This window comes from Colossoma macropomum, unplaced genomic scaffold, assembly GCF_904425465.1.
Source record: "Colossoma macropomum unplaced genomic scaffold, Colossoma_macropomum, whole genome shotgun sequence".
Classification (NCBI taxonomy): domain Eukaryota; kingdom Metazoa; phylum Chordata; class Actinopteri; order Characiformes; family Serrasalmidae; genus Colossoma; species Colossoma macropomum.
This window is the reverse complement of record NW_023494790.1, coordinates 28674223-28700046: the sequence shown is the minus strand read 5'-3', so window position 1 is coordinate 28700046 and position 25824 is coordinate 28674223. Positions and strand designations below refer to the sequence as shown.

The window sequence follows — 25824 nt, the reverse complement described above, 5'->3', positions numbered from 1 at the left end:
GTCCGCACTAATGCTAGACAGACTCAGTGCGTTACACACATCTGAGCATCTAAAACAGAAAATGCTATGTGCAAAGGGACTGCGTTTTTTTTTTTCCACAAACATTATGCATGTGCAATTAAGGCTTTCTTCTAGTGCAAACTATGATTTGGATGATGTAAGTGTGATGTAAACTCTTCTGTTAGGCAGCAAATAATCCTTTAAAAAGGCATGGCATGTTTTATAGATGCATGTTAGTGAAAGCAGAAGCGGACGACACCCAAGCGTATTAAATATGCAAAGTGCATCTAATGACCTTTACAATGTCTCACCTTGATTCCTCCCCACGAGTGATGAGAGAGGAAGTCCACGGGTGATGTAACACCAGGCTGGACGGGATACCTCAGCAGAAAGTCCAGCTCACTGGGGTTGATCTCTTTATTCATCAGTAAAATCTAAAAGGACAAGAGGGTGGAGGAGACAGAGAGACACAGAGAACAAGGGGAGAGAGTGGGACAGAGGGAGCAGGTGTTAGTCAAAAAACTCATGTTCAGTTAACTCATGTTTATTCCTCCTATTTGATGATTTCACAATTTCATTACAGCTATCCCAAAGAAAAGTCCTCTTCTCAGGCTAACATTAGATAGGAAAAGTATGACCTGTTCATATTTCACTTTCAAAACCCTATCGACATATCTCTGGTCATCCTAATTCATAGACATTGGCCATCTAGAATGACCTGCTGCTGTAGCCTTTTAACGGAATAAAATGTTTTTTTTGAATACTGTTATAGGTTATTACAGCTTTATTATTAGTTAATTATTATGTTGGTAATTAGTTAATTAGATTTTAATTAAGTGCATTTTCAACAATCTGTACAGATTTATATAATAAGCTAAAATAATGATGGCTAATGTGTAAAATCTGAAAAATAAAAAATTAATAAACAATTGGTAACAATTCAGCATAGGGGGACACTGTAATGCCCTTGTAATGCTGTTTATTAAGGATTACTGAGCCAGTAAGTTGCAAATGAACTGGCTACTCACTGTAAAAGCACTTTGATTTGTGTATTATAAATCATGATCATTACACAATTTATTGTAATAAGAACATTGAAGTGTACTTTGCTATGACTTAGGTTTGGCATTGGCTAGAAACATGGGCACTTGATTTAGAGTGAACGTGGTGGAGCATTTAGTCAGCTATAATCATTCACAATGTTAAGGAGAGTGAACATTGGTGAGTAGTTATTTTATTGAAGTGTTTAAGACGTTTGCTAACGTTGCTACTGTTTACATGGGCTGAGTAAGAAGAATTAAACCTGGTGCACTTTTTCTCTCCATCTTTCTTCTTCAAAAAGAAGCATAATAACTAACAATAAGTGCTAGTGTCTAATGTGGTGTTGAACGTCCAGCCATAAAAATCTTGGTAAACAAATTGCAACTTTTGACATATTACTGCTAAAATAAACACTACAGCAAAGCATGAGGCATTTTCACTGATCTCCATCACCTGTGAGAGTTTTGTTTTACAGGAAGTTTATTAAATTACCTGAAAAATATAACTTAGATTGTAGCCTTAGGCGAGGGGATTACTTTGTTAATAAGCACAGTTCATGAGATCTCCATGCTCAGATAAGGCCTATACAGAAGAAATGAGACATCTTCACCTTAGAATTGAGAGTCCATTTGTTGTGCTTTGTTATTGGAGATACTGATAGAAATCCAAAAACGCACACTGCAGTGCAAAATCCTATGGTAAGGGCTGCGCACAAGATTACGATATACAATACACAAATAAAAGTGCTCTGCAAAGTGCTTAATTGACTCCAGTTATTGCTTAATAAAGCAGTAATGAGTAGTTACTTAATTGGCAGCTAGTGGCTTAATAAGGGCACTGCAAACACATTATGATGCCCCCTTTACTGATGTACTACTAAATGAATGAATTGTAATAAAATATGTATACTCTGGCATAACTGGGCGCAGTATAATTTAATACCGTTTGGTGTTCATAAAATTCAGTATCACAGTATTTTCCAAATAAAGTCCTGAGTTCTTCCTGAACTCTCTGAGCTTAAATAATGTCCTGGACCTGAAACTGACTGACATTGACTGTTTTGATTAGTTTTGTTCTGTTTTGTTCTCTTAAAATGACACCAAAGGGTGACCTTCACATACAGAGCCCTCCACAGATTTCGGCACTACTGGTAAACATAAGCAAACCAAGCTGTAAAAAACACTCTTTCTTGCTGATCCTTTTGATATTCCAATCAAACTTTTAACAAAAATCTAACCTTTTTTTGAAGTACCGTGATAAAAAAAAGCTCTAAATCTTATCAGGAAATATTTTTTTTTCTCAAAGCTGTGTGTGCCACTATTATTGGCACCCTTTCATTTAATACTGTGAGTAGCCCCCCTTTGCAAAGTCTTATCCTACAGTGCCTAATGAGGCTGGAGAACACATGGCAAAGGACCTGAGAGCATTCTTCCATAGAGAACCTCTTCAGATTTTTCAGATTCAGAGGTCCTCACTGTGAACTCTCCTCTTCAGCTCATCCCACAGGTTTTCTAAGGGGTTTAAGTTAGGGGACTTTGGTGGCAATGGCAAAACCTTCATTCTGTGGTCAGTGAACCACTTTTGTGCTGATTTTGAGGCATGCTTTGGATCACTGTCCTGCTGAAAGGTCCAAGATCCAAGCTATGGCCCAGTTTAAGCTTCCTGACTAAGGCAGTCAGATTTAGATTTTATTTCTGCTGGAGACTGTGACACCTTGTGTCTGAATAAATTGTCCAACAACATCACAGATCCACCACCACACCTCACTGTGGGGATGAGGTGTGTCCACACCAAACTCACCTCTGGTATTTGTTGGTAAAAACCTTTATTTTGGTCTCATCTGACCATCGAACATGGTCCCACTGAAAGTTCCAGTAATTTTTGGCAAACTATAGAAGCTTAAGTTTGTTGGTCCTTGACAGCGAGGCTTACTTCTGGCAACCTCCCAACATAACAACGTGTGGTTATATAGGCGGTGTTTGGTTGTAGTTTGGGGGATATTCTGACCCCAAGACCTAACCAATGTCTGCAATTCCCCATCTGTGATACTTGTAAATTTCTTTTCCACTGGAACCATCCTCCTCACTGTGTGTGGGGTCAGTGTAGACATACTTCCTCTTCCCAGCAGATTCTGAACAACTTAAGCTTTTTAGTTATTGCTCTGATAGTGGAAATTGAAATTTTCAACCATTTAGCTATTTGCTTATGGCCATTTCCTTATTTGTGCAGCTTGTGAGCAGCCTTTTGTTGTACATCACTGCAGTATTTCACTGATGAAATTTGGCCTGTGTTTCATCTCATATTTATTCCTCAGTGAAACAGGAAGTCAAGGCTGACCATTTCAGTGTTCCTTATCGCTCAGGTGCACTTAAAAACATAAAATATGAATAGGAATAAACTTCAGTTAGATTTCACTCATAAGAATTTCTAGGGGTGCCAATAATCGTGGAACACATAGATTTAAGAAAAATATTTTTTCCATGACAAGATTTAGTTTTTTTCTTTCAATCATTATGCCTTAGACAAAGGTTAGATTTTACTAATTTTTTGCTATTTTTTTAAGCAATAAAGAATATTTTTACTGCTTGTTTTGATCATGATTATCAGCGGAGCCAGTATTTGTGGAGGGCACTGTAGTATTGTAAGCATTAACCAGACAGAAACCAGATTTACAGCAAGAAAAACAAACTGAAAATATCACACAAGAACAACAAGTTATATAAATGATCACTGCAGATCTCTTTGTAGAAAAAATCAGACTTGCTCATCTGTTCGATGGTGCAACAGCACAGCAGTGTTGTATGTGTAAAAACACATCAAAACACTAAAAAAATGTTTGCATTGCGTGAACTCAGTCTCCTCAGTTCTTGTACATTTAGACTAAATGGTTGAGTAGACCATTAAATTAACAATGTAAAAATTACAACAAGTCAAGCTTGAGATTGGGAAATAATAACCGTTCTTCTAACTTCAAACTTCAAACAATACAATGGAAATAGAAGTAATGTATTACAGTAATCTCTTCACAGGGTATGACTGGTATTGATGCATATCACAGTACAGTGTTTAAACACTCTGCCTTTGTCTACATAATAAGCCTAATATGCCTCCATCTTCTTTTTCTTCCTTTTCTCTTTCCAGTTACTGTGGTTTCCTTTTGCTCTAGGATGGGCACAATATAGTTTCGTGTTAATAAAATTCAGTATCACACACATTTTCTAAGTAAAGTCCTGAGTTCTTCCTGAGAACTTCAAGCTAAAATAATGTCCGGTAAACCTGCCACTGACTGACACTGACTGTTTGGATTGGTTTTGTTCTGCCTTGTTCTCTTAAAATGACACCAAAGGGAGAACTTCACACAGTACTGTAAGTGTAAACCAGACATCCAGCAGGTGATGCACAGTGCTGTTAAATACAAAATAAATTACCCAATAAATTTTGGGTAATTTCTTTTACAGTATTTCAAGTTTCAGGCATTAATCAGGTATATGTGTGGTACAAACAAAGTACTAGGCACAAATTATGAAAAGTCATAAAGAGCATGAATCTATCTATTACCTATAAAATGAATCCGGGTACTTACTTGCTTTCTACTCTACAAAATGATAAGGTCTTTTATCAGTTTAATAGCTAAAATATGTTTCAGTGTAATTTAACTTCTCATTATTTTACACAAAGTAATTACACAGCACTTTAAATACAACTTATGCACTCAGCAATATATAGAACTTCTTGGGCATTTCAATGTGAATTAGTTAAACTGTCTCAGAACTTACCATTATGCTATCCAGAAAAATGATCTAGTACTTTGGAGTTTGTACCTCACACTTACCTGGTGAACACCCTGAACCTAAGAGACTGTAAAAGAAAGCGTTACCAATTTTTGTTATATTTATACGGATTGCCAAAAGCAAAAAAATCTGTATAGCTGAATGACAACAATATCTGTATTAGGTATACACAATATGTATCGACCAGCACTAGTACATTTTTTAATAAAAAAGACCCAGTCTCTTAGAATAGGAACTATAGTTTTTGAATTGTAATTAGGAGACCAAAGCCCAGCATCTGTTAACTGCAATTCTGAACTGAGGCCAACGATGAAAAAACTTGCAATGAAAACTCTGAGCCAATACCCAGTATCAGCAATTTTATCTTGAAAGAGTTAACTGGGACATGATCTCTTATACACAGGCCCAAAGGCCTCTAATCAATTACATTGGAATAGGGAATTAAAATTGTGGAGAGAATTCTATAGCCCAGGCCAAAGATCTAGTAAACATGACCCAGAATTTTAGGCTTAAGAAAACATAAAATCTGAGATGTTTTTTGCCCCCCTGCAAAGAATGCTGCATTTGACAATTAGAATGTCAAACCAACATTAAAACATGGTGGTGGTAGTGTGAAGGTGTGGGTATGTTTTGTTACCTTGGCACCTGGACAACGTGCTATTATTGAAGGAACTATAAATTCTGTTCTGTATCAGAGAAGTCTTGAAGACTTAAAAAGTGTCTGTTCATCCATCCATGAACTGAGGCTGAAACATAACTGGGTTATGCAGCAAGACAATAATCCAATGCAGAAAAAAACATGTAAAAAAAAAACCCTGAATGGCTGAATAGAAGCAGAATTAAAAGTTTTGGATTGGCCTAGTCAAAGCCCTGTCTTGAACCCAATGGAGATGCTGCAGCAGAGCTTCAAGCAAGCAGGTAATACTTAAAAACCAACCAATATATCTGAACTAAAGCATTTCTGTGAAGGAAAGTGAGCTTAAATTCCTCCATAACTATGCAAAAGGCTGGTATGAAAATATAGGTAACATTGGTTGCAGTTATTGCTGCTAAAGGATCAGTTTAATGGGGCAATTACTGTTTCACACAGAGGTCGGATATTCTTGCTGCTTCAATAAATGAAATAATTACTTAAGAAATGTTTTGCATTTAATAAAGTTCTCAAAGGTCTAAAAGCATTCACTGTGACAAATATGCAGTAACAGAGAAAATCAGGAAGGAGGCAAAAATTTTTTTTACAGCACTTAAAATTTCTTATTTCTTCCCAATCAATATGAAAGATATGTACACAGATGGGCAAACTACCCTATGTGAACTTCCTCGCCCTCTACCTACCTATGTACTAAGAGAAATGTGTGCACCTGATTTATCCAACCTGATCAAGTGTTGATTGCAAAAACAAATGCTCTTCATGCCTCTCCTCATCCTGCTCTGACAGCTGTAATGAGCGGAAGCGGCTTACCTGGAAGGCGAGCTGGGCTGTGTATGTGAGTTTGTCGCACTCAAAGAGGCCGCGGGTGGTGTACTGGAAGACGGAGGACGTGATGCTGTCAATCAGATTTAGCACTCTCTGTTTCAAGGCCTCGTCTGGAGCTGCCTTCAGCACAGCTTTCTGAAATACAACGCTGAAGGCCTGAAACGCATAAAAGCAAAACACATAAACAAGCAGAAAAACAGATGGATTAGAAACCCACTCCAAATATTTCCATTGAGCAGCAATTAATCATAGAGCTGTTTTTTCCATTGGCCTCAAATGAGGCATTTTAGAAGGCGCTTTTCACGAAAGATCACACTCGTTTCTTCTGCATAAATTTGTATAAAAGAAAGAAGCAATTATTTCCTGATAGCTGCAGATTGTATCTTGTCACAGCATGGCGACTGTGTGGATATATGAGAAAGCCTTTCAACACAGACCACCGGCAACTTAATTATGCATTTTTAATCTATCTTCAGCTAATGCTCGCAAAAAAAAATTCAGAAAGCTGACATCTTGTCCGTATCGTAAGCCAGACAGCCGATTCTCCATTATTGCGAGTTGCACGTGCCTAGGGACTATGACAGTGCATTGTATTAAATGTCATATTTTCCAATAGGTGAATGGCTGAGAGAGAGAGAACATATGCCAAAAGAGACAGAAGACAGAAAGAGGCAGCGAAGAGAAAAACACAATAAACTGTGTCTGGAGAGCAAACTGAATCAGATTGTATGAAGGAAATAAACAAAGAGGGCCAGCGAGAGAGAGAGAAAGAGAGCATATTAAAGTTCAGGGTCAACAGCGAGGGCTACCTTGAGAGAGAACTGGTACATGGGGTGGATTTTATTGAGGTCGTTCATGATGAAGTAGAGGAGGGAGGCGCGGGCGGCTGCTGGACGGTAGTGCTCCCTCGCCTCATTGATTTTGGCCTCTGTCACCTTCGCCTCCTTCACCTAAATCAGCACACAGGTACAAACAAACACACGCAGGGGTAAAGACTACGGCCGATGAACTGTTCAGAACAGACCAAGATCTGCTGACACTTGCATCGAACTGCAGCCTGTAAAACTGTTTGATGAGCTCATTCCATAATGACTATCAGAAGCAAACGTAAGCCACAGCACATTTTCTGTTATAGTTAAATTTGCATTGATTATGGTTCGATTTGCATACTAACACACTAAGTCTTATTTTTCAGTAACTACAGGGACTTTAATACAAACTGGCTGTTTTTAGGTTAGGAGTTAAACCATAGGTCCCCATCTCAAATGGTACAGCCCCAGTTTGATGATAGTAACTGTGTCTTGTACAGCAGAGAGCGATTAGATAAATCTTATTCTCATTTCCCATTCCACCTTAAATGATGCACAGTTACATTCAGACACCCCTGTGGCCATTAGCGTCTAAGTGCTGCACTATTTAAGGTGGAACAGAAATTCAAATAAGAAACTAACATAAGCCTAGAGAGATTAGTATTTCAAATTCAGTGCAAAGACATGTACCTGGTACTGGCTGATATAACAGACAGTGCTCTACAGAATTCATTTTTTTCACAGTTTTCACACATGAATCATGTGAAGATGGCAGCAGGAGCAAGAACTGTAAAAACAAGGCAGCACCAAGAAGACAAGAATGAAAAAGCTACTTAAGGAGGACATATCCAAGCAGGAGGGCAGTGAGAAATGCTGACAGGACCTTAAATTACTTAGCTAGCATTCGTTTGTAGTACACTGACTGTCATGATTATGTCACATTTAAGATAAAAGCTTTCACCAGTATCACTAGCCAGCCACCTTGGCATATAAATAATAATTAAGAGTAAGAAATGAAGACGATGAAAAGGAAAAAGTATTCTGAAGGCAATGCTGTGTGTATGCGTGCAAGTGTAGCGGGGGTTTGAGGTGGGCTGGTCTGTATAATTTGTAACTCCCAGTCTAGCCCTGAATACCAGCCATTAAAACAACACATCACACTTTTTATGGTGTGAAATTTGGGAAAATAGCAGTTAGATAACAAGTTTAACAGGTGTGGTTTGAGCAATAAAATCACCAAACTATCTATACACTACCTTCTCTTCAATCTCTGCAGCTGTGCGTTTGGTTATCTCCAAGTTTTCCACCAGCTCAATGTCTCCTAGGAAGTTTCCGGAAGCAGAGGAGAGGCGGGAGAGCAGGTTATCTTCCAAAGTTTTCAAAGTGATCTTGAAGCCATTCTGCTGCTTCGTGAGGTTCGACTAAAAAAAGAAAAAAGGAGAGAAAATCACAGAGCTGTGGTAAAAGCGGCTAATAAGCGAGGCCGCGGAGTGCAGGGTTAGGAGGGCCGGCCGTATGAGCGGCAGAGGGCAGCTCAAAGACGCCACTGATCGATACACACTGCATCTGCAAACAGCAAACATGAAGGAAAGCTCTGGGTGGATTAACTGACTTCCTCTTGGCGTAAGACATCAAACTGCATCCAGTCTTTATAGGCCCTCGTGTGACAGGACTGTCAATGCTGGTAGATCTATACACCATATTTTGATAGTGAAGCAAATACATCTCCACAAACATGCAAACAAACACATACAGCTATAAAAAATATTCTGCATGATATGAGTAGGGCTGTTTATTTTAAAAGAACACTCCGGCCACAATGAAAAACTGTACCATCACTACATTTGTTGTTAATATGTCCACTCGCATCCTACAGCTGTGCTGCAGTAGTTCCTAGGGTGAAATTTTCTGGTTTGCAGACTTAAAAAACCCTTCTGATGATGTACCTTGAAGGTGAGAGAAACCTTTTAAAAACAACAGCTACTGTGGAGGGGATTTTTTTGGGGGGGGGGCTTTTGTTGGCAATTACATAAGCATGGCAGATAGGTAAAGTTGCTGCTAGAAGGCCAAACATTCTTACTGTAACTGTACAGTGCTGTACTGTAGCCATTATAATCTTTATTATGACAGAATTACAGAATTATAATATAATATAAAACTATAAATTCTTCCAAAACAATGAGGCTGAGAGATACAATGCTGAGCTACAAATAACATATTAAATGCTATTTTAAGTCTCTAACCCCTTGAACCCTCAGCTTATTATTCAGTTATTAATCTTCAGACTAGTTTTCCAGTAACGGTGTGGATCCACATATAGATCCTTGAAGTTTAAGGGGTTACAATTCCAAATAACAGCAGAGGTAATAAAAGTAAAATTCTAAGCCATGTGAGCATTTTTTAATGAGGCTTCGCTCTTACCAATAATTATTTGTGCTCTGACTTCAATGACCTTGACCTTACACATAACCTTTAGCCAGGGAGGAGGAAGGAGGCCACATCTGAAGCAGTAACCTTAATGAGTCCATAATTAACCACTAAGCCTTTCTCGGCATATTGTGCCTGCAATTTCCCCAGACCCCCAAAAACAAACAATTAACTAGTCAGCGCCATGTTTAATTGGAATTAAAACGAGATAACTCATCTATAATTTCAGGCAAATAACGATGCAACGCGAGAGCGTAGTCGGTTAAGTTAATTTAAGACGAGGAGCTTTCGCTTCCTCATTAGAACGCGAGACAGATGCCTGCATAGTCAAGGATGACATTTAGAGTCCATAGGCCTTTCCTGATCTTTAGCATGGACGCCTCTCAAGGCCTATTCACCAATTCATATACTACAATTTCTCTGGAGTTTCTTTCAATAAATAACATGTAGAGAAATTCTGTAATGTAACAAGCATAAGCAAGAGCTAAATCAGCGTAAAAAAAAAAACGTCTCTGGGGTGTTATGTAAGACCATTTTCTAAACTGCAGTAGGCTTTTCACAGCAAGCAGCAAGGTAGGGCACAGCTGACAATCAGCATGGTCTGTTCACTCCCACACGACTCTGAAACAGGAGCATGGCATTGTCATGCTTTTGTTTTTTTTCAACTTTCACTATTAATTAAGGTGATAAGAGAGTTCGGCATCCTCTTTCTTCTCTCCGTAGCCTCTCATGAAACGCTAATTAACCAAGCTTCATTAAGTCACATTTCAATTTTACAGCAAATTTCACTGAAGGGACACGCAGCTCAAAAATAATCACAGCTTTTTTCAGTTATTAAAAAACATGGGTTTGTCCACAGCTGAAGGCCTTCCGGTTCAGCTTTGGAGGGAGGGCGGGGGGCTGGGAGGGATGAATAAAGTAAGAAAGGAAGGAACAAGCATGAGAGAAATACAATTGCTCCCCTCTCTCATTGAACTACTGACAAGAGTTCTCAAATTATCTGAAGTTTCGATCTTTAAAAAGCCTGCCGTCAGCAATTTGGGCTTGCGTGAAAGCAGAATTTTGATTTTACGGGCGGAGCTAATGAGAGCAGAGAGGAAGCCTTGAGAGCTTTCGCTTTAATTGTATGGCAGCAACAGCAGCCTAATCTAGAACACCGGCCTCATTTGTGGCTGAGGTTTTGATTGAGTCGGTTTCATATGATTACTCCCATTTACATAAAGTGTTTGCCATAGCCTACAGAGGAGCCCTTAACAGTCATTACCCAAACAGCACAGCCAGGCTGAAAAGGGCCATACTTCAGCAATACCAACTCTGAACCACACAGTAACCTCATTAGAATGGAGGTTATGAGACGCCATTACTGTTTTGCAGATGTTTTAAGGGTGATGCAGGACTGAAAAAAGTTTTTTTGTTATCACAAAGCTTGGCTTAGGTGATTGACTATATGCTGGCTATTACTGTAACGCGACTAATTATCTCCAAGTTCAGCCCAACTACACATCAGAAACCAATGAATCCAATTAAGATCAAAAACGCCTCTCCAAAAAAGCCACCAATTAGCTCCCATCCCACTCAACTTTCCCTCAGACAAAGCAGGGAGAGGATAAGCCCATATCAAAGAACCAGCTCTCTGCTTTTAATGAAAGCCCCTGTGATGTTCCTCAGAGCAGACTTGGGTACGAAAAAGCATATTGTCCTATCAGTGTAATAGCGAGTTGCCGGAGATGAGAGCCAATAGATGTTAATGAAGTTCACCTGTGCCCTACCTTCAGCTCTTCCAGGTCAGGTCTCTCCATGCTGACCACAGCGGCCAGCAGCTGGTCCTCAAGGCCATCACGAGTGACAGTGAAGTTGATCAGCGTACACTGGGCCTGCAGCTCTGGCTGGTAGTGTGGGTTAGCCAACTTTGTGTGCAGGATGAGGTGGAAACCAGGATTGTATTCACACTCCTTGTCGCCAATCTTTATGTAGCTGTAGTAAAGCAGCAGAGATCACGTCCTTACATGTTATTGGAAGGCCAGTACAATATGGACAAGTGCTAGAACTGCAATATACTGCTGCATACTGCAATTGTGATATATCTTTAGCATTTAATATAGCATTATAAAACACAAAGGTGAATCAAATATGTGTATGGTTAAAATCAGTACTTTGGCCATTGCATGGCTGTTAGGAGACCCATTTCCATTTTCTCTACATCTTTTAATCATTTATGGAACTCCAGTTCTGGAAAATCATTTATTTATTTTCCTTTGACTTACGCAAGCTGAGTACCTTATATGTAATTGCTTCATTTGCATTTTTAGATGCCATTTTAGTTTGGGAAGTTGCTTGTGTGTCTCTTTGAAGAAGAAAATAATGTCAGTGACTCCTTTGGGAACAGCTTTTGTTGGAAAGAAAAGTTGTAACTGGTTTTGAGGTGGAAAGAAGCGTTAAAGTGGCAGAAAAGTGCACAAAAATAAGGGTGCACTAATTAAAAACTAATAGAATTGATATTACACTTTGTGTTGGAGGCATTTGTGTAATTTTCTGTTAAATACCTGTTTTCTACTTTTTTTCTGATGCTGAAAAAAATAATAGCTTATTCAATGACTGGAAATGAAATAAACAAAGGGGTGATCTCTGACTTTGCATAGTACTGTACGTACACTTATGAAATGTATGCACCCTCATGAAATGTATTATTCTTCTGTCAAAACCGTTTCAAATGTGCTTCAGAGGTGGGACGCTAGGAACAGGACTGATGTATTATAAACATGCTGGATAAGATTGTATGTGCTTGACAAAAGACTGGAAAAACCAGCTAATGAAAATTTTACTCTAAAAGACCATATTTTATGTAGTTTTACTCAACCATAGTTTTACTGTTTGCATTTGACTTACCGTCCCTTCTTGATCGTTTCTCGACCCAGCAGGGGTCCAAGCACTGGATCCACAGTCTCCTCCAGATTCTCAATAAGGACGACTTCACCTGCAGATAAGGCCCTCTCAATGGAGTCCAGATAGCTACATACAAACAGCAGGGGGCAAAAGGGAACAGCAGACTATGAGAAATGAGAAACAAACCACGGAGGCACCACGTACCAAAAACACAAACTGCTATCTTGTGATAGGGGCCAATAACAATCACCCTCTCTGGCCAATCCTGATGACCTGAAGGTCGTCTCCATATTTATTTTTAATCCACTTGATCCCTTGGAGCTGGGGATCCACCATGAGAGGCCATCGCTCACAGCTGGTGAGGATTGTGGCGTTCTCTGTGGACATTCGATCCGCTGGAAGCCCCTCGTTCTGCCAGGCGGCAAGGTCTGCGTCGTCCATTAGCATTGAAAGAGGGTCCAGCCCTGGAGTGACTGGGATAGGCACCTGGAGAGGATGAAGATAACGAGAAGTGTGCCACCACACTGAGTCTGTGGTTCCTCAGGACAAGAGCAAACAATGTTAGAAAAGCAAACAATCTGAGCAAACAGCCATCATGATCTCATTCAGAAGCCACAGCGATCACAAGCTAAAGATGACTGGAAAGCTTTTGTTTTGTTTTGAGGCAGTCAAGTTGGACATATCAGAATTAGCAAACAATTTGACAATGTTCATGGCACAGTAATGCTGGTTACAGTAACGTCTTACAGTATGTTAGAGTGGCCAGAGCAGACAGACACCTATCCAGAATAAAGAGTCTCAGACTGAGCTGTTAAACAGACCGTAAGCTGGCTGAGATATGGCTTCCAAGTGTTGTCCATTAGCTCGTGACGGTAACGCTTGGTGAAGTAGCCCAGATAAGAGACGAAGGCAGTGATGAGGAGAACGTCCCCACACAAAGTTCGCTCCTGATGTTTGAAGTTAGCCACCGCCTCCGCCCAGCGCACATTCTCTGACGCCAACCCTCCAACCTGAGAAAGAATTCAAATATGCAAGAAATTGTTTACACTACTTTACAAACGTTTGTAAGCATTTCTCTTAATAGTAATTGACTTTAGTTTGCTGTGGAGAACTGTCAAGGCCTTCTCTGAAAGCCCAATGGTTTTGGGAAAAAATTACAAAAAGTAAAACCAGTGAATTGCACTGATTTGACATTAGTAGTTTCATTTTCAGTATAATCTGTGCTTTCAGTGTCATGTTCATTCTGGAAAAGCAACTCCGTACTGAAGTAAAACATAAACCAACCAGAACCAACCAGAATGATCACCTCAGTTTGAACTTCTTAGTTCAGGCAGGGAAAGGGAATGTTCATACGAGCAACTAAAAGCATTACCATTGGCTGAGGGGTGTGCCACAATGTAAAAAGTTGTGCTGTAGATACTGTTCACTATTTTCCACTAACACCGCCGCATGAAGCAATGCAGTATTTAATCATTTAGGCTGCTTAATTTAAGCTGCACTGGTTTCAATCACAATTAAAAAGCAAATTCTCTTGGAATTGAAAGTCAAGTAGCAGCTTTATGTATCGAGTCAAAGAACAGTTTGTTCAGAAGGAAAGATGGATTTTGTATTCGAATGAACGACTCCAGTGATTTAAACTGTTTGTTTTATTGCTGAGGTTGCAACAGGACTTCATAATGCATTAGCCAAGTGATAATACATTCTGAGTGATTGCTGATTTGTTGAATTATTAAGTGGCTGACACAGTAAAAGTGCTTTAATCCTTGTGTATAACTTTCACTTAAAACACTGGAAATGATGCACTATTTGGTCTTTGACCCATTAACATGGCGCCACAACAGTGCTCTGGTTACACGTGACTATAGTAATAAAGAGTGTGCTCGTTTTATTTTGGGGATGTCCAATGAAGGCCCAGGCCCAGTAAGTATGGCACTGTTCTTTTCCTCAAAAATAGCTTACGCAGTTTACACCAAAACACTACAGACACCAGGAGGTGTTTTTAGATTTTTCTAAGCTTTTTGAAGACAGTAAGAAGTCATTAAATGTTAAACAACAAACTGAATTTATATACACTATATGACCAAAAGTGTGTGGACACCTGACCATCATATATACATGAGATTGTAGGACATTGCACATATAAGAGCCTCCACTCTTCTTGGTAGTCTTTCCACAAGCTTTTGGATTCTGTCATTGGGAGTTTGTGCCCATTTAGTCAAAAAAAGCATTTGCCACCAGCATTATCCCTCCTCCACCAAACTTTACTGTTGGCACTATGCGTTCCAATAGGTAACATTTTCCTGACAACCACCAAATTCAGATTTGTCCATCAGACTGCGAGATTGTGAAGCCCTGATTCATCACTCTAGAAAATGTATATCCACTGCTCCAGAGTACAGTGAAGGCATGCTTTGCACAACTCTAGCCGACATTTGGCATTGTGTATGGTGATTTTGGGCTTGCGTGCAGCTGCTTGGCCATTGAAAACCATTTCAGTTCTTGTGCTGATGTTGCTGTGTTTTAAGTCAGTGAGCTCTTCAGTATGATCCATTCTACTGTCAGTGTTTGGCTATTCAGATTGGAAGGGTATGTGCTTGATTTTATACACCTATTAGCAATGTGTGTGGCTGAAACACCTGAATTCAGTTATTACAAGATATCTTCACATACTTTTGGCCATATAGTGTACCTATGGCGATTTCTTGGCAAGTTATTAGCCTTGAGGTTTGATCACATCGTTTCATGCACAAGACATTCTGGATGTAAAATTAATTATCTGTTATACTGGAATTTCATCTCTTAACACGTTCATCATTTTGGACATGCAAATTTTGTCAATTTTTCTACACATTATTTAAAACATCAAGCTGTACAGTAAGCATCATACTAGCATTATTTAATATGTGTATCAGCAACAAAACTGGGTTTATTTTATTGGAAACAGTGATTTCAAACTTAGAAATATCTTGTGGTTATAGCAGTTCTTGTAGTTTTTAGGTAAAAAAAAAATGAGTCAGCTACTTTTTTAATAATGTAAAGCTTGTCTGGTAAGAGCAACCCTGCCATTAAACAGGAGTAATTTGGCGTGAAGCGTCTGTATTATTGTTCTACGTATGCGTTCGCTTTTTCTATCAGGTAATTAAGACCTGAGATGCCAACAGATTCAGCTCGGATTTATTCACACCCTCGTCACCTTAGCAGGAATCCATCGGTTTCCAGCAGGGAGCACGCCGCTGCTGCCAAAGGCTCTGAGCGTGCGTATATGTGTGCGTGTTTGGGGAGGGGATGCTCACCAGGCGGTTGGCGAGGGAGATTGTGCGTGCTGTGGTCTCGGCCTCTTGTTGGCACTTCAGCTTGTCTGCTGTGGCTCTCTCAAACTTCGCCGTCAGCTTCGCCAAGTTCTCATTAAGGTGCTGTCAGGGGGAGAGGAGGAATAGGGGGTTGTTAAGAGAGAGAGACACAGACAGGAGTGAAGCATCTCAACTTTTAAAGTTCTACAAGGCAACAAACAAGTTCATCTCAGCCCTGGGAAAAAAATGTACCTGAGAAGTCCTGAAAAGTTAAAGAAAAGCCACCTGAACAATGTAAGCAAAGCAAAGGCACAAATGCAATTAGGAGGTGAAGACAGATTTATCACTTCACTTCAACTGTGTTACAATGCTGTACTTTGTGTCTTTCCAATTTAACTTACAACATGTCGCAAAGAGCTGCTAAGTTAACACAATCAAGCCTGTGAACATTTCCAGAAACACTCTTAGAGACAGAGGAAAAAAGTACTGGTTCTCAGCTAGCTTACATTGATTTTTGCCTTGATGATGGAGAGTTTCTCCTGAGCTGAGGCTAGCTCAGCATTGGCTTTGTTCAGGGCTTGTCTCTTGGGCTCCACTTCACAGTAAACTTCATAGAACTTCACTATGTTAATGACCCAGGAGCACAAGCCTGCCGCAGCGTAGGACTTAGCTGCCACCAGCTCCGGCTTAAACTCAGGGTCCTGCAGGTAGGGCTGGATGGCTTTCAGGCAGTTCTCATGGATGTTCTCCTTGTTGAAGTTAATCAGCATGTCCAGAAAGGCGTCCACTTTGGCCATCATCACCTTGGCCGCTTTCCAGCTGCGGTCCTTCGGAACCCGGCCGCCAGGAGCCGCGAGGACCATGACTGCAGCGGTCACATTCGTGACGGCAGCCACAGGAGAGCCAAAAGACTTCAACTCTGTCAGGTTATTCTGAAACAAACACAACATCGAGAATCCATCAAATACAAGCACATCGTTTTTATTCTGTTTATTATCCCACTATGACTAACAACAAGTGAAAATCAAGTGAAACATGAAATCCGAATATAATGATGCCAACTGCCACCTACTAGTTTTCTTTTGTTAGCATCTCTAGTTGATAGAGCTTATAAATTGTTAAATCGAGGGAGTTTTTCTTATTTGCTATTTCCTTCACTTCTAGATGTTGTTTGTTAAATGTGTTGGAATGTTTGGTTTAATTTTATTAAACCAGAGGTGCTCAAACCAAAGGTGCACTGTTTGTGGTGGGTTGAGAGCCAAAAAGACAAAACAATATATAAATAAAGAATGTAGTTAGGTTTCAAATGGCATTTTTCAAAATGTATTGTATAACATTATATACTATTGTGTAACAAAAACATATCAAAAACACAATTTAAAAAAAGGAAAGTAAGAATGCAATAAGTTATATATAGTATAAAAATATGGTTGGGTAAGGAAATAGTGTTAGGGTAACTTTCTGGTGGGAATTTCACACTTTTGGCAGCCCTGGATTAAACTGAATAACAATTCATACAATAATAAGTTTGTTTGGTTGTTTTTTGAGAACTGCATTTAAGATCATTCTTATGAACATTTTTGCCACAAGATCCTCATAAGTTTATAAGCTGTTATGATCTACAGTCACATGCGAGAGAACACTCTTGTTCAAATTACGTTTTGTTGATTTTCTAAGTGACAACAAATAATAAGTTAACACATTTTCTACTGTAATTTAAATTTCTTTTGTGTATTTATATATATGTATGTATATATTCATACATGGAGATACAAAGTTTTTGTGCGACAGCAACGATACAAATAGAATATATTTTGTATACTTTAAAGTGAAATTGTGCACTAAAATTGGTATAAAAATAATATGTAAGCATTCTGTATAGAGTGTGTATTTTCTCACACATTTATTTATTTACTTTATTTTCACACACATTTATATATATGGCACTATTTATATATACATTTGTATTGAAGACTCAAGCACACAGATTGCTACTTAGTGAGGTATATATTCATTACTTCTAAGCTATTCCCCTCGTAGCTCCAGTGCAAAACTAAAGAAGCAAACTTCAGACACTATAAATGTCTTGGCTGATCAGCTTCATTCAGGATCAGGGCCAAAAAAGTGTCTGAATTATAATTTTGCCAAACTATTCTGGGCGTTCCTGGCTTAAAGTGGCCAATGGCCACTGCCCACTGCTGTTGGGATGTGCTGTGCAGTATATTTGACCTTGTTGAGCGTGTTGAGGGCTTCCTGGGCTGCTATGAGAGCGGGCTCGGCTTTGGCCAGGTCCTCTTCGCAGTCCCTCTGCTTCCGGCTCACCACCACGGCGATGCTTGCCACCTTCTGCTCCTCCTCATCAGCCACGGCCTTTTCCCGGCTCACCTTCTCTGTCTCCACGCCCACCACCTGGATCAGCTTGTCTGCGTCCTCGTTCTTCTGTTTCAGCTCCACCTCCTGAGCCGCAAGCTTGGCCTTCAGGTCGTCCACCTGCCGTGCCGCAAAAGATCAAGAGAAGTTTAGAACGAATGAAGGTTGACGCGTGTATGGAATGTTCTCTTTCACTAGCGGTGACTGCTTGTTGAAGAACAGAGAACAGAGAACAGTGATACGCTATAATGTGGTACAGCTTTACTGCACAAACCAAATAGAAAAAGCTTTGCACACAGCATACGCTGTAAGCTATATTTGTCATAGACATTGAATATGAAAGTGAATGAATTTGTCATTATCATCTAATTGCATCTCCAGAGCTTATGAATGACAGATTGTTCATGTTTATTTTGGAGTCAGTGTAAAATAGCATTTATGATTTTTATCTGAGAAATTAGTACGCTGTCATTTTTAATTGATTAAAAAAAAAAACTCTCCCAGGCAAGAACAATAGCAAGAACAACTGTTGGCACAGATATGATTGATGTGGATAGTTTAACAGACAGAGTCTTTTCTAATCACAGGACCTCATTATGTTGTTGCTGCTGACGTTTCCAGCCAAACATTGTCAGAGAGGGAAAAGTCAATCAGAGGAGAAAATTGGAATGAAAGAAACAGAGAAACACGAGGAATGGGCAATTAGCTCTACAACTGTCGTCAGCAACAATCTGAAGCAACGTGATGCACCAACTAAGCCGAACAAACAGTCAGATGAGCGAAGTACAAAAACTTCCTCTGCAATCTCAACTCTTCTCAAGGTTGTACACGAGAAATCAGAAACAGATTTTTTTTTTTAGCTTCCAAATGAGCTGATTAGCCACAAGAAAATGAGACGTCTGGGACGAACCGCCTTCAGGGTAGCGGAACGGCGAAACACACACAAAATCAAGTTGCTATCATGTGGGTAATTAAACTGATGAATAGGAGGTAGAGATGATGGAGTACTAATTGCTTGCAAAGCACAGTCAGAAAGCACACTTATATGCCTCTTCATCTGAGTTTCTCCCTCTTTACTCTCCAAACTACATGAAACAGCCATAATGATCCCCACTTCATCCAAAGAGAAGATGCTCGCTGAGCTACATGTGGTGTTCTGCAAGGGGGCTGCACCACAGAGAGGATAAAGTTCAGATCAAAGCACATCCATCCGAAATGACCTGTGTTAAACGCTATCACGCTGTGTTGAAAGAGCCACTGTGCCTGAAAACTAAGGATTAAAACCCAGTACACTTATGTATGTAGAGATGTACAGACAGATGAGGTGATATATCATCTTAAATTCTTCACTAAAATCCACTGTTCACTATAGATATGTACACTGACGCATTCACTTTCCCCTTTTATACCCCTATTCTAACCTATGTTGTATTTTAATTGAATATCTAGCAGTATCTAACGTGTAATTGCTTTAGCTTGCATGTCACACAATAAATACATAATACATACATAAATACAAAATGTGACGTTAACTCATCAGTCCATACAGTCCATATATGGAACCGGTAAAAATGGCACAGCTGGAATCGACTGTTTTTGTGATGTGAGTCAAACCAGTGCATTTACATATACTCATCTATTCAGCCTACAGCAGTTTGGCCCTGCCCATTCACACTGAAGTTATAAGGAGAGTTTCAGCCTGAGCTGCTTTTGGAACGAGGCAGAAAATATGGCAGAACAGTGTTCACATATATCAGTCTTAAAGGCAGAGTAACAAATACTGCCTGTTTAGTTCCAGTGGATAAAGAGAGTTTGGGAAATGGTCATGTATAAATGATTTATGACTGTTTTCATACATAAAACCACAGAAATTACTTAAAGAGTTAGACTAAACGGCTTACATGTTTGATTAACCACCAGCAAAGTTCGGAAGTGACAGAGGAATCAACCAATCATCCCTGAGTTTACAATGAGTGGGACCAATTTTGGGAGAAGAACTGTCACTCTAGACCTTATGGAAGTCCTAGACAGTGATAGCGAATCACTGATAGTGAATAGGAGCCTTAGTCTAACCAGGTTTCAGCTACTAGTTTGACACAGAAAGCTATCTGTTAATGTCACTTTCACAATTTAGATAAAAATGTGTAATGTCTTTTACAAACTTCATACATCTATGCTTAATCTAAAACAAGCAGAAAATGTTTGCAAACCAGCATAAGCTTAGCACTCACATACTATCAGAAATCCAATAGAGGCACTAGTGGAAACTCACATTATTGTACAGACAAGTTTTAAAATTTATTATACCATGTATTATACTATTATATCTCTAATAGTCATGGCTAAACACCATTTTTTAATATTGCATTTTGCTGTCAGTTTATAGAAGCAACTGTGGCAGTTATTTGAAGTAAAGTAGTGCAATAGTGGTACATCATTTGTTGTCCAGTATGTAAAGAAATGATTCATCTGTGGTAAAATCATACCTGTGGAGTCATTTGAGAACTCATGTGCAAGAAAGTGAAACATTTCAAAATGATGGTTACTGGATGGTAAAGACTATTTACAGACATAAGAGTACTTGTTTACTGCTTCAGTATTCTCTTATATTGAAAATCTACCAGTAGTCCTTATTATAGTGATCTTCAATCAGATGGCTAGCAGACAGACAATAGGAGCTGATCACAGGCTTTTCCTCACTCTAGATAAAGCCATCTATGGACTGCACTCATGTTTACTGTGATCTTTTACTCCTTCTATTCTGGCATGAATCCAACAAAATACTGTTTAATATTGTTGGAAAAGTACTAGAAGAGACATATTAAGCCAAAGGAATTAATGTGATGTTTGTCAGAACAATTTAACTCAGTAATGGTGTCAAGTGGTTCTGGAAAAGTGTAGGTGAGACCAAGTTAACTGAAGTTGAACAGCTAACAGTGTTCTATAACCACACAAAGAGTAATCAGTGTTTAACATGGAAGAAATTAATGTAAAAGAGGTACATTTTTGTTACAGTTTATACGTCTTCCATGAGTGGCTTGGCCATGTTTATAATTGAGATTGTTAGTTAAGGGGTATAAATAGTCGTGTAAAATGTGCGTGGCAGATTAGCTAATGGCGGATAGACATAAGCTACAGAAATAAACTGTTTTAAGAACTTTCCATTTAATGAAATTGTTAGAAATTCTAAAATGCATTCTTTGTGCTTGTTAGTAATGCTGTTGAAGTATTTCACATGTGAAATGTAATGTTTTATGACTACTTTAAGGAAATGTGCAGTATGTAAAATGTGGATTGAACAGTTAAGTGATCAGCTCAAGCTAATTCTCATGTCATAGCAACAAAAAACAACTCTTTCCATGTAATTCTCCAAAGTTGCAAATAAAGTGATGATATTCAGAGCAATATATATATATATATATATTTGTTGATTCTAGATCAAGCCATGTATGGGGAAACTCTGGGATCTTTTACTTCCTCTCTTCAGCATGGCAACACAATAAACCACTCCAAGTTACAATTAAGAGGGGTCACTCATGGGTAATGCAAGGGCTCTGGGCCCACAGTGCACCTTTTTTCTTTTGTCTTATTCCATGCATTTTATTCTGCACATTATAAATGCACAATTACTGTGGTTGCTTGTTTTTTTTTTTAGTTTAACATTTCAGTGAAAAAACAGAAATTGTGCAGTAAAAATTGTAGAGAAATTACATATTTAAGTCTGTAGAGGATGTGTTCACTTATTTTCACTCAGAAAAACAACAAAACGTAATTTAACCAGAAGCGGCCAACCTTTTGCATATGACTATATATAAATGCAATGTAAATGTACCGTTTCTTGTGACAGCACAACAACAATGAACTCCAAACAAGCTGATATTGCTGGTTAGCTTCATATATGCACCATATGGATTGTCGAGTTAACTGTATATTTTGACACAACAGGAAATATAATACAGAAATCATGTGATGTTGCAGCAGCCCCAAAGCAGTGACCAGTATTTTAGCAAGAAGTCATGGATGTAATAAAGCATGCCCTGGCAAATATCCAGAAGTCTCCTGCATGTGGGTAGGCAGGGACCAACTAGTTTGCATCAATATCCACTAATTACATGTTGCAGAGGTCCCACTTCAATAAAGGAGTCTGGAGCAGCACCAATAAACTTTCAGCCTCATTAACACCTACTTCTTATTCTCATAGCCAGCTTTAGCACTCCGGCACCCAGCCTTCTTCCTCCTCCTCTTCATCATCATCATCGTCGGCCCCTGAGCTGTTAATGTAAACAGGCCGCTGCGGTGGGCGTCGATCTCCCTCAGCGCAACAGAAAGTCTGGGCGCAAGTGAGAAGGACTTTCAGAAGTTTCAAATCGGGCTTCTTCTTCTTCTTCTTCGTCTTCTTCTTCTTCTTCTTCTTCTTCTTCTTCTTCTTCTTCTTCTTCTTTTTCCCATCCTTCTAGAAAGTGTGATCTATGTGAGCAAATGAGCTCTGCAATTGCTTATCCATTGAAAATGTGGCGAGGCCCAGAATGCAGCCCTGAAGCCATTAGTTGGGAATGAAAAGAGTGTTTCAGCAGGTCTACACCTCTGGGATTCACACCCACCCGCCTCTACCCCTGACACACACATGCTGCCTCAGAAGAGACTACGGCGCAGCTCTCGAAGCGGGGAACATTACACAAGCAGCCACTGAAATTAACCAGTGGCGAAGCAAGGCAGTGTTTAGGAGGATAATAATTGACGCTAACAATGTTCTAAAGTCACAGCTACAGCGGCGCTTCTAGTGGGATCGTCAAACAGTATTAACCTCATAAAGTTTAAACATACTGAAATCACACGTCGTTCTTTTTTTTCCTGCGGCCGACGTTCAGCCATTAATTTATTCCGTAGACCTTCCTGACCCCTGTTAAAATGCACATCGTGTGTGAAGCACACTACAGAAATGACATGATCTGACCCACTCCCTTTCCTGAAATCAACAGGGAGAGTTAATGGCTGAAAAGAAAGTGGAGCAGTAATGGGGAAACTCCAAAGAGAACCAATTAAAGCTTGTTCTATTCTGTCTCTTTATACAGGCGTCTATGGGGCCGGAAATCTAAAATAAAATGGCTTGTGCGGGGAACAGGGTGTTGATGTTAATTTCATGATGGCTTCTTTTAGTAAATGCCTATTGCTGTCGAGAGGCAAAACAGGAAGCAGTATGATGAGAGGCTAGCAAGGCAAAATGTCATGCTACTGATACCTCTGCAATGACCACTGTGAATATAAATGAGCACATATTTTAAGAATTACTGCAAATCTGTTCTCATACCTTTAATGGGGATATTCACAAGGTAATAAAGTACTGCACCATCCTCTTAAGTGGCTACTTGATGACCACTGCATTTTCACTCTCAGATCAAGATTACTTATAACGATTTCACAAGCACGCACTCATGTGGACAGTGCTGAGCGATGCAGAAGTGCATGTTTGCAAAAACAGATAAGAAGGAAGATGTCGGTTTGCTTTAGCTGGAGCAAGGACAATATCTAAAATGCCATCAAAGGGCATTAAGAAGTCAGGCAGGCAGGCAGGCAGGCAGTCAGTCAGGCATATAGATAGATAGATAGATAGATAGATAGATACAATATGTACAGTGGTGTCTCAATTTAGTACATTACTTGATACAGCAAAAATAAGCAATGGCTGACATTGTGCTATGTGCTGTGTTAATACCCTTATAAAAACTGTAGTAATATATATATATAATTTCAATAATACTTACCTACAGAAAAGGAGGAGCTTGTCGGTTTTCTTTGCTTTAGTTTCACACCTAAAAATGATGGTTCTTCAAAAGGTTCTTTAGCAAAGCAAATGGTTCTTTGCATGATTAAAGGGTTCTCTGCATTGTGAAAGTGTTCTTCAGACTGATGGAGAGTGTGCTGTAGATGGTTCTATATAAAATCTTTTTGAAAACGGTTCTATATAGCACCAAAAAGCGTTCTCCTATTGTAACAAGGCTGACATCTATATGGAGTCATCTACAGCACATTCTCGCTTTCACGATGCAAAGAAGCCTTTAATCATGCAAAGTGTTCATGGTTCTATATAGAACCATTTTCTTTACTAAAGTACCCTTGAAGAAGCATATTTTTTAAGTGTGTCGAGCTAGGACAACACCTATAACATTCTATTAAAAAGCTAAACAACCCTGAATTAAGCAGGCAGACAAGTTGGCTTTTTTCAGAGTCTATTATAATTACTTGGTAATGTTTCCGTTTTCAGGTTATTAGACAATTCAACATTAAATCACTCATTATACATGGACGATGCCTAAAACAACTATAGTTTCCTGATCTAACGCTCTTTCCATCAGCTAATATGTTAGCCTCAAGCTAAAGCACAAACCACAAGCTAACAAGCTGGTCAAAATGGAAAAATACATTACAATCAAATACGATACTAACTAATAGATACAGAACTTATATATTTGTTTCGTAGTTTTATTGAACAGTTCACTTCACAGTTATGGAATAATAAGTCTTAAGATTGAAACTAAACAACAAGCAAAGGAGTAGCTGAACCAGATATGCTAATGAATAAACAATTATTGAAAGCTAATAACCACAAATTATTGCTTATGCATGCTAAGTGACGAATCTTAACTTTCATTAACTGTTAGTGACACTAGCAGAACTAAATTATTTAAGTGGTTACATGATTTGAAGCAAGTTGTCAGTGATACAGGCCTTAATTTAAACAGATTACACACCTGAGCGGAGGTGCTATTGAGCTTCTGCAGGCCATTTTCCAGTCGCTCCATTTTAGTGGTGAGATCTTTCCTCTTGAGGGCCAACAGGTTCCTGTACAGCTTGATCTGCTCCAGGAAGGACTTGGGTGTAGTGTAATTGTAACGTCTCTCATTGGCCAGGTAGTCTTTGGAGGTCTTGTTCACGCTGACGTGGACATAAGCCATAAACTTGCTCACCGAGTCCTTTACTTCCGGCTAGACACGCGGGAGAAAAATATATATTAAAAAATCTAATTTTCTTCTGAGTCTAAGAGAACAGCACCTTGCCAGGGGTGTCTGTACATTGGGTTCTGATCATCATTTCATTTCCTTCCAAACATAATACAGAGAATGACTTCACACCACCCTGTGCAGCCTAATTATTTTCGTCATGACTCCAGGCGCCCTGACTTGCAAAAAATTGCACTCAGCATTGAATTATATTAGCAGCTGAATTTGAGAGTCTCTCTCACTTGGAGATCGTTGGAGCTGTAGGCTGTGGTGTGATTGCACTGCGCTGAATAAAACCCTGCACTGTTACACTGTTCAGCTCAGCCTTCAATCATCACACGTGGCACAGACTGTTAAATCTATATCAAAACACTTTTCTGTGTCAAGGAGCCGTGTTAAGTGGGCAGTTGATCCCTGACCGCTACGCACTGTCCATTTTTATGGTGTGACTCGCAGCATGAGCTTTTCTCACCTCAATGTGCTCCACCTCCTGTAGGAACCTCAGGCTGACTGACTCCAGGGCCTCCTGTGGCCACTCGTGGAACCAGTCGATGACAGTGCAGTTCACCACAGCCGGGAATTTTCTGCCGCGCACCCTTAGCTTGCTGCCCACAGGGGAGAAGCACAGGGCTACCTGCAGGACAAAATGGTCCAGATGACTGCCATCTCTCTTCACTAAGCCCTTATTATACAACTCCTACAAAGAAAGCAGGCCAACCTCTAGAAGCTGGGCTATCC

The 25824-nt window shown here is 39.5% G+C and overlaps 1 protein-coding gene across 1 annotated transcript in view; it reads right to left on the bottom strand.

Annotated features, from left to right (window-relative positions):
- The window catches only part of dnah9 (dynein, axonemal, heavy chain 9), a 156656-nt gene that overhangs the window by 46255 nt on the left and 84577 nt on the right, over positions 1-25824 (bottom strand). Inside the window, exons 48-60 of the mRNA XM_036572951.1 lie at positions 25559-25720; positions 24838-25071; positions 17948-18208; positions 16225-16650; positions 15722-15841; positions 13250-13438; positions 12679-12914; positions 12432-12554; positions 11315-11519; positions 8375-8539; positions 7119-7259; positions 6295-6465; positions 312-434 (exon numbers count right to left, since the gene is read on the bottom strand). Of these exons, the coding sequence (XP_036428844.1) occupies positions 312-434; positions 6295-6465; positions 7119-7259; positions 8375-8539; positions 11315-11519; positions 12432-12554; positions 12679-12914; positions 13250-13438; positions 15722-15841; positions 16225-16650; positions 17948-18208; positions 24838-25071; positions 25559-25720 (2556 nt within the window). The remainder of the gene's footprint in view (positions 1-311; positions 435-6294; positions 6466-7118; positions 7260-8374; positions 8540-11314; positions 11520-12431; positions 12555-12678; positions 12915-13249; positions 13439-15721; positions 15842-16224; positions 16651-17947; positions 18209-24837; positions 25072-25558; positions 25721-25824) is intronic.